At 36.0% G+C, this 16952-nt stretch overlaps 1 protein-coding gene across 2 annotated transcripts; it reads right to left on the bottom strand.

Moving 5' to 3' along the window:
• Positions 1 to 298: 298 nt before the first annotated feature.
• On the bottom strand, positions 299 to 15131 carry bbs7 (Bardet-Biedl syndrome 7). Of its 2 annotated transcripts, XM_052149937.1 has the most exons (19): positions 14611 to 15131; positions 14339 to 14404; positions 12974 to 13036; positions 12701 to 12876; positions 12427 to 12613; positions 12156 to 12228; positions 11911 to 12027; positions 11060 to 11190; positions 10809 to 10893; positions 8245 to 8347; positions 7701 to 7893; positions 7459 to 7533; positions 4790 to 4855; positions 4165 to 4304; positions 2532 to 2696; positions 2109 to 2218; positions 1712 to 1815; positions 1485 to 1608; positions 299 to 1368 (listed from the first exon to the last, which is right to left on the bottom strand). In XM_052149937.1, the coding sequence occupies exons 1-19, from the start codon at positions 14644 to 14646 to the stop codon at positions 1235 to 1237; spliced, it is 2148 nt and encodes a 715-aa protein (XP_052005897.1). In that variant the 5' UTR covers positions 14647 to 15131; the 3' UTR covers positions 299 to 1234. The 2 variants fall into 2 exon arrangements, with proteins under 2 accessions (XP_052005897.1, XP_052005898.1); XM_052149938.1 differs by lacking the exon at positions 7459 to 7533.
• Between the last annotated feature and the right edge of the window lie 1821 nt (positions 15132 to 16952).

Raw genomic sequence — 16952 nt, 5'->3', positions numbered from 1 at the left:
GACAGGATAGACAAGTGACAGTTTTTAAATTAGACATGTAATTATTATAATTTCTTTACATTGTGAGCTCATACTTTTATTAGGTCACAATGCCAAATTAATTAAGAAACAAACAATTTCAGTTAATTAACTGCTAGCTTGTTGTAATAGCAAGTTAAAGACTTATCAAATGTTTTCTCCAAAAAATCCACACCATCATGACTTTAGGACAAAAAGATTTGTTGTAAGGAAACTAGATCCCACACAAAGAGTTACCGACAGACACTATTAAATAAAAAGTATACACATGAAGCTTTTATAATTTTTTTTATTCTTGTAGAAATGCAACTAGACAATGGATGAGTGTTCTAAAAATATATAAACATTTGGAGTCACACAGCTTTTAAATGGTCATATATTACATTTTCATTTGAATCTGTAATGGTAGATTCTCATCTGCTTAATCCCTATATTTAAACTGCAAAAACAATATTCACAAAACACATTCCTTACAATTGGCTAACTGATTTAAGTGTATAGTTTATTAAAGGAATAGTCCACCAAAAAATGTATTCTTTCATCATTTACTCACACTCTTGCCATCCCAGATGTCTACGACTTTCGTTCTTCTGCTGAACACAATCTGTAGGTCCATACAATGCATGTGAATGGTGGCCAAAACTTTAAAGCTACACACACACACACACACACACACACACACACACACACACACACACACACACACACACACACACACACACACACACACACACACACACAGCATAAAAGTAATCCACATGACTCCAGTGGTTTAATCCATATCTCCTTGGCGATCATGATTTCAAGCTCAATTAAACTTCCTTGCATGTGCAAAACGCTAGATGGTGCTAGAAGGTATAATGGAGCTTGACATTATTATCTGCAAGGAGACTGCAAGGAGACTGCTGATGTCAAGATTTATCATAAAAAAAGAGTTATATTTTGGTCTGTTCAAACAAAATGTATTAAATCGCTTCAGAAGACATGGATTTAATCACTGGAGTCATATGGATTAATTTTGTGCTGCCTTTATGTGATTTTTGGAGCTTCAAAGTTTGGTCACCATTTACTTGCATTGTATGGACCTACAGAGATGAGATATTCTTCCTAAAATCTTTATTTGTGTTCATCAGAAGAAAGTAAGTCAAACACATTGGAGATGGCATGAGGTTGAGTAAATTATCAGAGAATTTTCATTTTTGGGTGAACTTTCCCTTTAAGCTTCACTAAAAAATTCCATCAAGGAATCAAGTTCGTAGTTGTTCAAAATTGCAAGCAGCTGTGAAACTTTTGTTTTCACATTTTGTCCTTTAAATTTGAACTTGTCGATGAAAAGATCAGTGATCATACCTGTAAAAAAAAACAATATTTTGTTTACCCAAATATGTCATTTCATCAGAATATACAAGGGTTATGTGTGCAAGACATGTAAATAATTCTACAAAACGAATCTAAGGTTCACTTACCATACAATCTTTCTAAGTGAGCAGGTTGTTTCTTATATTCTTCAAAGAGCTGAGCAGACTCATCCATTATACTGCGATATTCTGGGATCAGAAAATCTGCATTTCCTTCATGAACCTGCAGCTCCTGCAGATTGCACACAGACACACATACTTAGTAGCATGTTGGCTGAAAACATCAAGTGTGCTTTATTTTGATCAGGTCTGCTCTGTGTTTTTTGAAGTTTTACCTTTAAAGCATCGATAAGCTGAACCTTTTTGGCCAGAATCAGCTGATACTCCAGCTTGGGATGAATCATCCGAAGTGTATGGCTCACAGAGTCTTCATTCACATCTAAAGTCAACATAACGACAATCATAACAAGCACTCAATACTCACACATGATACATGCATAAGAGATCATAGCTATCTGATAAAACGTTGCCATGTTTAAACATGGTTAAGAGCCCATGAGATCAAAATGGAAGGCTTTTGGTCCATTTCTGTTCAGTTTGAGGCTAGTTTATAATCAAAGGGGATTGCACTAGAGGAGGGTTTCTAATTGTGTGACTAGATATCATTTAGCACATCAGTGTTACTGCCCATTGAAAGCATGCTTAATGAAACTGTTCCATCTTTGAACTCACCGTAGGATATATTCAGATTGATTTTTCGTTTAGTTGCCTCTTTGGACAAGACATCCTTCAATATGGATATGGTAGAAATGTTATCTGAATAGAAGTTTGCCTCACCTTTACTGGAAACCATTAAAATAAGGGAAAAAAAAAATTATCATCACTGAAACACAACCTCTTGTGGAAAGAAATATATGCAATTACCAAATAGGACATTTGTCTTGTTTAAACTGTACAACAACTGTTTAAAGTTGTTATAATTGGTAAAATCAATATGTTTTAAATCAATAAAGGCAAATCATAATCAGTCCTGTTTAAACAAAATCTTTTTTGAGTTTGCATTGACTGTTTGGTGCAATGCACACAAAGATAAACGGTCATAATTGTTTTTTAAAGAATAAGTTCACAAAGACCAATGTGAATGGTAGGCCTCACCAATAGGTGGCTTCTAGCTGGGTGCCCAAGAAAGTATTTTGAAAATAAAAGGTGATGCTTTCTCCTGCTGGTGTTTTCTCTGGGACCTCAGGAAGACAGAACACAACCCAGGAATGGATCTCTGCAAAACTGAACTGTCCCGTTAGCTTCAAGGTGTTCATAGGCCTAGCCATGAAGAGAGAAAAAAAAAAAATCACAAACATTTATGTAGCAGGAGTGTGTCTCTAAGGCTTCATTCACACTGTAGAGAAAATCTGACTGCAGTCGCATTAACTAGCACATCCACATTAGTAACAATGCAAACTTGCATGTGTTCACCCTGCATGAGAGTTTAGCAATGGATGTTTTGCCATTGATTATGTTCTCCATGAGGGCAGAATACAAATATGAACACATTCATCACAGACACTGGCTTCAAAAACGAGAGAGGTGGCATATGCAATGTTTGTTGCTGCAATGGGTTTGCAACTTTCCAGGTTTATTTTGGTAGAAATTTACCAGAAATTTACTAAAACACGTCTATTTTACCCAGCAGCGAAACTTCCTTTAATGAAACAGAAAAAGAGCTCAAAGGGAACCCGGGATGCTTTAAGGGGACTCCCGTCCTCTTGCTCAAGCAACCCGTATTCGTGTGAGACATTCCATACCATATTGTGTTGTGGCCAGTGTGGGGAACTCACTTTTTAAAAGGATGGTTCAGACAAAAATGAAAATTCTCATTATTTACTCACCCTCATTCCATCCCAGATTTGTATGACTTTCTTCTGTAGAAAACAATCAAAGATTTTTTTAATAATATTTCAGCTCTGTAGGTCCTTATGATGCAAGTAAATGGTGACCAAACTTTTGGAGCTCCAAAAGCACGTAAAGGCAACATAAAAGTAATCCATATGACAAGTGGTTAAATCCATGTCTTCAGAAGTGATATAAGTGAGAGTGAAAACAGATATAATATAAACATAATTTAAGTCCTTTTTTTACTATCAATCTCAAGTTTCAATTTCTTCTTTTGTTTTTTATGATTTGCATTCTTTGTGCATATCACCACCTACTGGACAGGGAGGAGAATTTATAGGGAAAAAAAGACATATTGATCTGTTTTACACCCACATTTACAGAATCATATGGCTTCTGAAGATATAGGTTTAACCACTGGAGCCAAATGGATTATTTTTATGCTGCCTTTATGGGCAGCCATTCACTTGCATTGTAAGGACCTGCAGGGCAGAGATATTCTTCAAAAATCTTTGTATTCTGCAGGAGAAATAGTCATACACTTAGGATGGCATGAGGGTGAGTAAATAATGAGGATTTTTATTTTTGGGTGAAAATTCAGTTTGTAACGATCCTACAACGTGCCTATCATTATTGTTTTCCATTTCAAGTGCCCTGTGATGCAAAACCAGACATAACCCTCACACACAACAAATGATGAAAAAACACATTAAATCCAATCTGACCATTCAGACTGAGATGCAATAACAAAAATCTGATTTTAATATGATTATTTAAAAACCACCTACGAATGTGGTTTGGATCAGGCTTTTAAAAATCTAATTTGATATATTTTTGTGCTGTTCAGAAGACATAAACCTAAACAGATTTGAGTTAAACATAACCGTAGTTAACTCACCGTTCCTGGTCAATCGTGTGTATTCTCTGGTGGAGTGAGAGTGGTTTGATCTGGTACTGTCGAACTTGGCAGGTTTTGGGCTGAAGTCTTGGTGTCACGTAAGCCTGAAGGGTTCCATACTGACCTTCTATTGACCTCACCTAAGAAAAAATCAGGGCAAATGCTCATGAACCATCTGTAATATAGGTTAATATATTGGGAAATAATCCAACCACCCCCACACCCCACACACACAAAATAAAAATCAGAGGTACTTCCTGCTTAAAGGTGCAGCAAGCCATTTTGTTTATAGATTGTTATGCAGAAAATTTTTCTACCCCCTGAAAGATATCAATGAAATGTGTGTCCGGAGGTGTCTCATCACTAGACTGTGAAACAGCAAACGCGGGCCACAGACACATTTGGCCATTTCAGAAGTATTTGCTTTCTACCTGTCAATCATTTTGCATGTTCTCATATTGTAGTTAAAGCCAAATATTCAGGTTTAATGTCATATTCAAATTCCTAACTGTTGTCAGCTGAGGGCGCTATTTTGATATTGTTATGTTTGACAACAATGGTTCAGTCTTGTGGAAGTTCAAGAACAGCTAAAATTGCTTACAGCATCTTTTATAATTTCAGTCACCTTCAGTTCCAGCCTTGTGGTATTTGCTTGGCATCTGTAGGTGGCAAGGAGGAAATTCCCGTTAGACTGTTGGGGTAGGTAAACAAAGAAAAACATTTTTGAAAACTTAGTATGTGATCTGATTAGCTTAAAGGAATATTAATGTTTGATGAATCTTTACAGAGCTATTTTCCAAACAATGACCAGGGTTGGGAGGGTTACTTTTTAAATGTATTCCACTACAGATTGCAGAATACATGATGTAAAATGTAATTTGTGACGTATTCCGTTAGATTACTCAAGGTCAGTAACGAATTCTAAATATTTTGGATTACACTGGAAGATTTTTTTCACTTGTTTTGACTATAAAAACTCTGCCAGTACAGTGAGACAAAATACTCCTGTTAAAAATACATTCTCTGAAAAACCTAAATATCTTATGCAGTGTTGTTTCTAAAACAAGATCAATCAAATTGATCTTGTTTTAAGGATTTTTAGATATTTTTACAGGAAAACAATACAAAAATTATTATCAAGAATATGATTTTTGCCCTAATATCAAAGGTCTTACTAGAAAAAAGAAATTATGATCTAACGTGAATTTTCTTGATAAATAAATATGATCGTGTCTGGTAACAAGTGCATGTAAAATGGCTAGAAATAGCATTTTATCTTAGTGTAAAGCTGACAATTTACACAAGCTTTATTTCTATTTCTTCTGCTCCAACTTACTTCAAGCTTATTTCTCTGTCTGCTCGTGTGAATTTAACACATTTCACCGCTGTTCAAATGGACTTTGGATTGCATAATTTATATATATAAATGTTTTCCATCTGAAAGGACTAAATATTAAATGAAACAAATTACAATAAAATGTAAAGTAATCTCTTCAGTAATCAAAATACTTTTTGAATGTAACTATTCTAATTACCAATGATTTAAATTGTAACTGTAGTGGAATACAGTTACTTATAGTTTCTATTTTAAATACATATTCCCGTTGTATGTATGTATTTCGTTACTCCCCAACCCTGACAATGACCAATGTTCACAGTGACCCCAGCTGTATACAAAAAAAAAAAAAAAAGAAACACCAAAAAAGAAGTCAATATGACTTGTGCACTATATTCCAAGAAGTCAAACGGTGGTTGTTATTCACAGAAAATCTGCAGATCTTTCTCAACCCCAATATAATCTCAATATAGTCAAACAAGGTAAGATTATCAGTGAATATACAGTGGTGGCCAAAAGTTTGGAATAATGTAAAGATTTTGCTTTTATGGAAAGAAATTGGTACTTTTATTCACCAAAGTGGCATTCAACAGATGACAATGTGTAGTCAGGACAATAATAACATGAACAATTACTATTACATTTTTTAAATAATGTTCAGAACTTCTTAAACTACTTCAAAGAGTTCTCATAAAAACAATCCAGTACATGCAGCAATGACAGCTTTGCAGATCCTTGTCATTCCAGCTGTCAGTTTGTCCAGATACTCAGATGACATTTCACCCCACACTTCCTGTAGCACTTGTCATAGATGTCTTGTCAGGCACTTCTCAATCACCTGACAGTCTAGCTGATCCCACAAAAGCTCAATGGGGTTCAGATCCAAAACACTCTTTTCCAATTATCTGTTGTCCAATGTCTGTGTTTCTTTGTCCAATCTAACCTTTTCTTTTTGTGTTTCTGATTCAAAAGTGGCTTTTTCTTTGCATATAATGAAACTGGTGTTGAGCGGGTAGAATTCAATGAAGCTGTCAGCTGAGGATATGTGAGGTGTCTATTTCTCAATCTAGAGACTCTGATGTACTTATCCTCTTGTTTAGTTGTACATCTGGCCTTCCACATTTCTTTCTGTCCTTGTTAGAGCCAGTTTTCCTTTGTCTTTGAAGGCTGTAGTGTACACCTTTGTATGAAATCTTCAGTTTTTTTTGTCAATTTCAAGCATTGTTTAGCCTTCATTCTTTAAAACAATTATTGACTGACGAGTTTCAAGAGAAAGCTGTTTCTTTTTTGCCATTTATGACCTAATATTGACCTTAAGACATGCCAGTCTATTGCATATTGTGGCAACTCAAAAACAAACACTAAGACAATGTTAAGCTTCATTTAATGAACCAAATGGCTTTCAACTGTGTTTGATATAATGGAAAGTGATTTTCTAGTATCAAATAATCAATTTAGCACAATTTAGATTTTTTTCAAATAGTGATGGTGCTGATTTTTACATCAGTAATATCCTGACTATACTTTGTGATCAGTTAAATGCCACTTTGGGCCCCTTTGGTGTATTAAAGTACCAATTTCCTTCCAAAACAGCAAAATCTGTACATTATTCCAAACTTTTAGCTGCCAGTTAGAAATGCAAGTATATAATGCAATACTTAAAATTCGGTCTGTTCCTCGCTAAAAGCTGACAAAGCATTTCAGAAGACTTGGAATATAACACAAGTTATACAGTGTGAACTACTTTATATTTTGTACTTTTAAGACTTTTACAGCTGTAGTTATTATGAACTGTGTAAGATTCTTCAAAATGTCATCTTTTGTGATTATGGAAAAAATATAGTATAGGCTATAGATCTGGGACAAAATGAGGGTGAATAGGTAAAGACAGAATGTTCATTTTGGGTGAACTATTCCTTTAATTATGTGGTACACATAATGGCACCCAGATGCATTACCTCTGAGTCACATTCACTGAAACTAACAACTGCTGAATTCTTATCAACATCCAGCAGGTCAATGGGAACATCACTCTGCCAGAGAACAAAAACACGTAAGTGAAACTTTCATCTCACAATACTGACATTGCCACAAAGTACATTTAGAAATTAAACAGAATAAGTGAAGATCAAAGGTTTAATTCTGTAGGAACTGTGCTTTAAGTAAAAATAACATAACTGAACCAGCCTATCGCTTTCACCTGTAGCAGTAGGTTGTCAATGGCAGTCTGCACTTCTAGTGTGAGGCTGTAGCTGGCATCATCCTGGCACAATGTGAACTTGTCATTGATGCTAAAGACTGGTACAGCAGACACAGCTGTGCTTGACTGAGAGCTCTGCTGGTATTTTTCTCTGCCCTGCAAAACCTTCACCTGCAACTGCTCCAACTCAGCCCTAAAACACACACGAATGAGCAAATCATGCTTGACAATTTGAAAAGAATAAGGCCTTTAACAAAGTCATGTTAAAGAACTGGTTCACAATTTTTTTTAAATCACATTCCACGCACAAAACGAATATGGTGACTACGTCAATATTGGTTCTTTAAGGTTGGATTTTAACAGTTCTTTAAACAGTTCATACAGAATGTGAATTCAGTTCAGAGGGTTTTTCCAAATCTATGGCAGTTTGGTAAACAGATGTCTTTGTATTTTTAACACTAATTATGTATTTGATGAATAATATAGAAGACCAGAAATAAAGCAACAGAAGAAAACTGCCAAGAAACAACTGGATGGGCAGTACCTGAGTGCAGCCACCTTTCCCTGAGTCTCCCGGCTCATCTTGATCTCTTCCCCTGGGCCTGCTACCATCTGTTGAGGCTCTGTGGTGAGACCTGACACCCATCCTGGATACAAATTACATGACCACATATAAATTACAGTAAACTGAAAAAAATAAAACGGAGTTGTTAATCTCGTCAATGAAACCACTGAAATTGTTCATTGACTAAGGTGTTTTTGATTTTGTCAATGATAACAAGACGAAAAAGACACATCATAATGATAATTAAGTGATTTTATTAAAGCATACTGTTGACGAAAACATTATGGCAAGACAGTAACAGTGCAAGATATACAGAACTGTGCAAAAGTTTTAGGCACTTGTGAAAAATGTTGTATAGTGAAAATATTTTAAAGTAATGCCATAAATAGTTTTGATTGCTCAATTAACGTTGTACAAAGTGCAGTAAAAATAAAAAAGCAAAATTTATATTTTGTGTGACCACCATTGTCATCAAAACAGCACCAATTCTCCTAGGTACACCTGGACACAGTTTTTTAAGGTTTTTGGCAGAGAGGATGTTTCAAGCTTCTTGGATAATTCACCACAGTTCTTCTATCTGATAGTCTGTCTTAATTGCTTCTGTCTCTTCTTGTAATCCCAGACTGTCTGTGGGGGGCTCTTTGGGGGCCCATGCATCTGCTGCAGGGCTCTGTGTTCTTCTATTTTATTCTATTTGCAAAAGAAATGCTTGGGAATCTTAAATCTATATTTTCTATTAACACACTAAAGCGGAAGATGAAAAATAACCATGTAAAGACAAATGTTTTTGTGAAAAATATTATTTGCCTAAGACTTTAAGACACAGTACTGTATATAGACCTTATTAACAGTAGCGCCATCAGTACAATCCACTGAAGAGACTGTACGTCTATCCCTTTCTAGCCTTGTTGTCATTCACATCAAAAATGGTGCTGCTGTAAATAAGGTCAGTTAACAGAAGAAGAAACCTCTAGAGATGCATCTGTTAATAGAAGATGATATTAGATATGGATTAATACAGTGTTGGGGATTTCCCTGCTTGAGCTGCATGACTTGAATGCCCTGAACATTGGCAAAATGACCAGCTTTAAAATGGGTTGATTACCTCACTTTAACTAATACTCTTTATATGATAATCAGGATAATATAAGATTAATAACTATATACACAACATGCAAATTCTTTTTTCTTTTATACCATTCCAGCTTCTATGGCTGTATTCTTGGTGAGTGCCAGGTGTAGTTACTCAAGAATAGAACTAAATAAGTTATTTAAGATTAATTTTTTCTAAAAACCTTAAAACTAAATTTGGATTCACTTGGTTAAAAACCTTTTCAAAACCATCCTCTCTTTTGTTTTGCATTAGCAACTGGTTAATTCTATAGGGCCATAATTTATGGGATCATTATGGTCTTTTCCTGGCTTTGGAATAGGTATTATTTCTGCTTCATGCCAAGCAGATGGAATTTTTCCCAATGTCCAGATGGAGTAAAAAATTCTAAGAAGCATTTCCAGAAAAAGGTGGGGTAGATTCTTTAAAAATTGGAAGTGAATTTTATCCAGTTCAACAGCTGTGTTATGGGATTTTTTAATGGCTCGCTGTAGTTCATCCATAGAAACATGTTGGTTGTATGGCTCTGTATTTCTAGAGCCAAAGTTAATCTTTTCTTTTTCTTGTTGAGCATGAAAGGTTCGAAAAGCAGGAAGCCAGTTCTCAATAGATGAATTGTTTTCGAAAGTTTTTGCTAGAAGGTTTGCAATTTCTTGTTTTGAAGTCAAGAGTGTATCATGCTGTTTGATGTGTGTGAGGATCATTGTTTTTTCCCTTCATTCATTTTCCGTATCAGGTTCCATATTTGGTTTGATGGAGTACTTGTTGTCATACTGGAAACAAATCTTCTCCAGCTCTACTTCATTTATAATTCTTCTTGCTCATGCTCTACTCATCTATAGTTTGAGTTTTTTAGTTGATGAATGTCTAAAGAAAATTATTTCAGCTTTTTTCCTCTCTTTAATAGTTTCTTTACATGTATCATCAAACCATGAAGTCTTCTATGGTTTCTATTTAAAGATGTTCTTGGGACTGTATCATTAGCTATAGATATAGTGTTTTAGTGAAATTCTGCAAGTCTCTCATAATAGAGTGTTTGAAACCGATACAAATGTGCTTTCTTAATTTGCCATCTTTGTAAATTAATTTCTTCCTCTCTTCCTTTGATTGTTACAATGATTGGGAAATGGTCACTTCCACAGAGGTCATGCCAAACTTTCCATAATTAAATATAAATGATTAGCCATTTTAGTAAATTACATGATGAAATATTGACTAATTATAAAGAATATTTTCGTCAAAAACCAAACAATGGCTAAAGAGGGAATCCCCCATGTAAACAGCTTTGAGTGTAGAGTCAGAAAAGTGCTATATAATTGTAACGTTCATTTAACATTCATAAAACACAAAAACTGTGTAAAAATGAACACTGTAAAACAGTAAAATAACTTTTGTTAAACTAAAATGATTTCATTTAAAAGCAATGGCTAACCTGTGTATGTTGTTGTAAGAACTTCATCATGCATCTCTTTTCCAATGCAGCCACCCTGAATCGATGTGACACTCTCAGACAAAACCTTTGTAAACACAAAAAGACAAAAATGATCTATTCCAACTCTAGTGTTGTGAAATTTTATGTGAGTTAGGCCTTTCTTGGAGAAGCTCAAAGAAACAATGTGTGAGTGTGCAGTGAAACAGTCTTATAGCTCATTGTAACTCTTATAATTGATATGCAAAACTCACATGCTCAAAGCGCAGTGTTGGCTCATTTGAGCCGTCCAACCCGTAGACCTCCACAGTCCCATCATCTCTTCCCACCAGGATGTCCTTCACACCATCACCAACAATGTCAAATGTATCAATGCAAAGCACTCCTTTAAAAGATCAAAAGACAAACACAAGCTAGCATGACCACAATTGGTTTGTATGTTTTTTTTTAATTGAAGGTGAAATGTGTATTGTCTGCAATGCTAGCAGGACCAAACTATTGCTAACAAAAGTTTGTTTGAGTGGCTTGACCAGTCATAACATTAGCTAAACCAGTGTTTGAACTTGTTTGAAACAAGACATTTGTTGGGCTTGATGCAAGTTCCACATGCAACATACTGTACACATGTACACAAACCCACTTTCTGTTCATTAAAACCAAATAAATCCAGACGATTTAAGGACTTGACAGATACCATTTGGGGTTTTTGTTGCCTTCCGTTAAGAAGAATCACCATTTGCATGTAATGTGATCCCTCTCCTCATGTAAACTACATTTCACAGTGATCAAGTTTGTAATAACTCTCAATGACCAACTCCAGGTAATCATATAATTTATGGCCGTTACTAAAATAAATATTTGAAACAGTAACACAGAAATCACTTTTTGCCACGCAGCAAAAAGCATGGTTAGTCTGTAAGCTCATTACGAACTTGCTGCTGTAGTTACGTTGCAGTTACGCATACACACACAGCTTTGACATGTGGTGTGAAACAGGCATAAGTGTGTACTACAATGAACAAATAGCTACTTTTTTTTTTTTATAATGACGAGAATGTTTAATATGTTAATATGTTATAAGCTTCCTACCCTAACCAATTCCTACCTCCTTTTTTCTTCTCATTATCCAGTTCCCAACTTGTGACTGGTCCAGATTTAGTTATTTGCACAAGACCGAGTTTCCCATCAGCTGTTCCATACAGAACCTCCTCACCACCCTTTCCTGTGGACCAAGATATCATGCACGAGCACATTTTTAGACTTAACCGAAGCATGCCTTGCCTTTTAAAGAAAAGAAAAATGATAGATGGCTGCTCATAAAGACGTCACAGAATGTAGCACAAACTGTACCTCCATCTCTGTTGTGAAGTTCAAGAACAGTTGGAGGCCCAGGAACTTCTACATCATACAGAAGATCAGATCCCTGATGGAGAACAGAGTGAAGAATGACTGATAATTAAACCACAGTGAGTTTTCTTTTACTGCTATTACTAAATTATAAGTGTGAAACAAAATACAGACAAAGGGCGGCAGATATGGAAAAGCATACACTGATATACAGAGAGAGCTGCTTCATTAATTCCTGATTGTTACTAAAATAGTGGATATAAGGTCTGATTACCTGTAGTACTCGAAGTACCCTGTCCTGGCAGGCCAGGATGGGCACAGTGCAGCCCACTGTCTCCACAGGTAAACGCAGGACATCATTGATCTTGTCTCCTGACAGGTAATAGTCCTGATCCTTGCAGTCACAGTAATGGTTATAAATATAACTGGCACACACAAACAAATCTGCCCCTGAAACATGCCTATGGAAAGAAGCATTCAAAATGATAATCAGTTCTATACAATACACAGGCTTGAGGGAGCCTAAAAAACAAGAAGCAAGATCTCACATGGCATTAATGCTCTCTGTTAAGTTGGCCTCAAAGGTAAGGAACTGTTTGCCCTTTTTAGTGTATCCCCTCACTTCAGAGCCAGAGCACACAAAGATCTTTTCCTGTGGGGTACCAAAAGCCCCTCCAAGCTCAAGTCTGGAGATCTTTGGTCCTGGGAGCGATTTGAACACAGGCTGACAAAAAAGACAAACATTTAACCTTCATTTGCAAAAATGATATTGTTTGTTGACATCAGTATACATTTGAACATGAGTCACTTTAGATACATACCACAGCCTCCCCTTTTTTCATCCCAAAACAGGTCACGACACCATTGTGATCCGCAACAGCCACCTGAAAAGAGAAAATGACCGCCTAAAACCTCTAGACGCAACAACAGTTTCTTTCCTCAAGCAATCAGGCTGCTATATTTTATAGAAAGTAAAATGTAGAAAAATCTTTTCTTACTATTGTGGCACAGAAAAATAGTACAAAATTAACAAAATCCCAATAATAATGAGAAAAAAATTAAGATTTAATGCATAACGTCAGATTTGTATGTATAAACAAGCCAGAAACACAGCAGGGTCTCTTATTTTGAAAATACAAAAGGATGGAAAAAAATATCAGCAACAATTGCACAAATATAAGATATCCGATAGTTCCAAAAAGTAACTATCGGCACAGATTAATCATTAAAACCGATGTATCATCTACCTCTAATGTGTATGAATTATTCTGTTCTGCTAAACACAAACAAAGATTTTATAAAGAATATTTCAGCTCTGTATTTCCATACAATGTAAGTGAATGGTGCCCAAAACATTGAAGTTCCAAAAATCACATACTAAAGGCATCATGAAAGTAATCCAGTGGTTAAAGTTACATCTTCAGAAGCAATATGATATGTTTTGGTGATAAACAGATCAATATTTAAGTTCTTTTTTTTTTTTTTTATACTATAAATCTTCACTTTCACTTTCTTCTTTGGTTTTTGGCAATTTGTATTCTTTGTGCATAAGGCCACCTACTGGGCAGTGATGAAAATGTATAGTAAAAAAAGGACTTAAATATTGATCTGTTTCTCACCCACACCTATCATATCACTTCTGAAGACCTGGATTTTACTACTGGAGTCTTATTGATTACTTTTATGCTGCCTTTATATGCTTTTTGGAGCTTAAAAGTTCTGATCACCATTCACTTGCATTGTATGGACCAACAGAGCTTAAATATTCTTCCTAAAATCTTTGTTTGTGTTTAGCATAAGAAATAAGAAATAAAGTCAGTGAGTAAATGAGAGTTTTCATTTTTGGGTGAACTATTACTTTAAAATTACTCCCTTAAAACAACGAATACAAAAAAATATATATTTTATAGTAAAATATGTCAATTCAAAAAATAAATAATAGTATATTCAAATTAAGCTCTATGTACTGCATCTATGACATGCTGTTGATTTTATTAGCAGAAGTGCACTAATAATGGAAGTCTACGGGCCAACCACTGTACTCTTATGTTTTGTAAAGGTAATGTCATAAATATTTTTGCATAACTGTCAGCACATTTTTATTGTAACTGACAGCATGTCACATGTCACAAGCATGTTGATTGCACTGAACACAGAATATTCCATTAAAAAGGATGCAGAAATACCTTTTGAGTTGCTTTCCGGCCCACAGAAGGGAGGAGTTTCATGGTTTTTTGAGATGTCACTCCGACCTGAGAAAACAAACATGGTTTATTATTCCTTCTAAAGATGTAACCACCGATGACACTCATAAACGTCCTAAATGTCAGTGAAACACCCAGAAACAGGCATTACCAGTGTGAATTCAAGAAATAGACCAATAAATGACCAAGTGGCCATTTCAACCAGATTTGCAATCACTGTAAATCACAATAAGTGTACCATTTTGAAGTCTTACCTGGAGATAATCCACATGGTTTAAATTTAACTCCATCTCGTTTGAATAATCTGTCCACAGTTCCTATTGAATTATGACTGATAGCCAGTTCTTTCTATTTTTACTTTTGGAAGATGTTCCAATAATAAAGCTTTCTGTAATTCATACCCACGATTTTACTTCCTTTCAACGACACGGAACTATATTTCAAACCGTTCCGATCGACATATAGCACAGTGGTCCCTGTTTGTCGTCACAACAGACTGGATTATCCCGAGGATTAGTTAGTTAGTGGTTGATTCTCCAACAGATGAACTGGCTAACGTTAGCTGTTTTCTCCTTTTTACAAAATGATTCGCGAGGCGTTAAGATGTTAATATGTAACAAAACATATGCCAACTATTCACAGACATTTATCCAAAGCGTATGTTTCGATTATCGGAAAATATAATAAATCGATAAGTACAACAGCAGCAAAATAGGTTACGTTTGCAGCTAACGCGTTTTTTTCTGCAGCGCCATGTTTGTCAGCATACCCAAACCATCCCGGTAACCATGGTAACAGTGGACGTAACGAGGTTCATTCAAAACACTGAAAATGAGATTTAGATCACGGCGCAGGCTCGTGTCTAGGATCCCTCTCTCGTCAATCTCGCGTTAATTTGAAGTCGCACAGCAACGAGGAGCGCTCGTAAATGATGAGTTATATCGTCTGTTTGGATGAACAGTCAGTTTTGATGCTCAGTTCAAGCTTTAAAATAAATATTTCACATAATACATTTGATAACTTTAGCTCTACGCCTGTTACTTTCGGTCAATATATATTATTGGTCAGTGGAGAAGTACATCAACCTTCTCAGTTGTGAAGAGTTTGACGGGGTGGTTATATGGTAACATATTCGCTCCTTGCTCAGTTGTAACGTTATATTTTAATAAAAAATAAATAAATAAAAAGATTGCATCTGCACCTCAGGGGACACATTTGTTCTCATTTTTCTTTGCGACTGGAAAGTAGCGCGAGCAGAACACCACAAGATTTGTTTGACATTTCTCAGTTCTAAAAGAGATAAACATCTTGAAACATCAGCACCTTTTTTTTTTTTTTTTTTTTTTAAATCTTTTTTTTATTATCCCCATTTTTCTGCCAATGTGTAATGACCAGTTCACACTACTTACTAGGTCCTCTTGATGACCCGGTTACTAAACTCAATCCAGTGGCAGAGGACAAGTCTCAGTTGCCTCTGCTTCTGATACAGTCAATCCACGCATTTGATTACGTGGCTCATTGTGCATGACACATTGGAGACTCAAAGCATGTGGAGACTCATGCTACTCTCTGGGATCCATGTGCCCCATTGAGAGTGAGAACCACTAATTGCGACCACAAGGAGGTTACCCCATGTTACTCTACCCTCCCTAGCAACCGGACCAATTTGGTTGCTCAGGAAACCTGGCTGGAGTCACTCAGCACACCCTGTATTCACAACTCCAGGAGTGTTAGTCATGACACCCAGGACGGAGTGGTTTGGCAACCTTGGTGTGCACACATGTTAAGTTTGTACATTTGTACAGAGATGATTTCACCTCTAAAGAACAAAATTGTGCAAACAAATGGTTTTGGACACTTTTCAGCTAAACCAGGACAGGGTGCACACACACACACACAGTTTTTGTTTCACTCTCTCTTTTTTTAATTAACTAAATTTGTTTTTATATTGAGCTAATTATATTTACATTTTCGTAATCGTACCCTTACCTCTAAACCTAACCCATACACAAACCTTTCTGCTTTTTTAGAATTTCATTAAGATATAATTTAGTTGGTTTATTAAGCCATTTTCCTCATTGGGACCATTGGCTGGTCCTCACAGTGTGGGCAACATAGATGTGTAATTAAAGGGGCGTGGAAAGAACTCAACAACAGTTGGGTGTGCAGCTGTAGAGAGGACTTCAAGCATCAGTTTAATTTTGTAAAGCACCAAACAGACACACCAGCGTTCCTCGTGGATTATAAATAAATATTTAGTGAAAAGTCAGGACACCTGTCATGGATAAATCTTATACATCAGGACAACTATATTATACCAATCTGCCTCAAAAGGGAATTGTCTAAAGAATTGCTGATGCCCTCCCCGAGGAGGTTCCTGGTGTCGTCCACCTCCTTGCCTCTTGCAGTAGGATGGGGCTGGAACCTAACTGTGTATGTGGGGCTCTTCATAGTCCTGCTGGTGCTGATGGGACTTCTTTTGTGGATGCTACTGAAACAGCTCAGGAATTCTGTGGGCATTAATTTCCATCAGTCCAATATGGGTTCCTGCAGAGGTTGTGTATTTTGATGAAGAGAACAAAGACACACAGCATGG

This window comes from Xyrauchen texanus, chromosome 19 (assembly GCF_025860055.1).
Source record: "Xyrauchen texanus isolate HMW12.3.18 chromosome 19, RBS_HiC_50CHRs, whole genome shotgun sequence".
Taxonomy (NCBI): Eukaryota; Metazoa; Chordata; class Actinopteri; order Cypriniformes; family Catostomidae; genus Xyrauchen; species Xyrauchen texanus.
The sequence above is the reverse complement of the archived record's forward strand: the minus strand, read 5'-3'. Positions and strand labels throughout refer to the sequence as shown.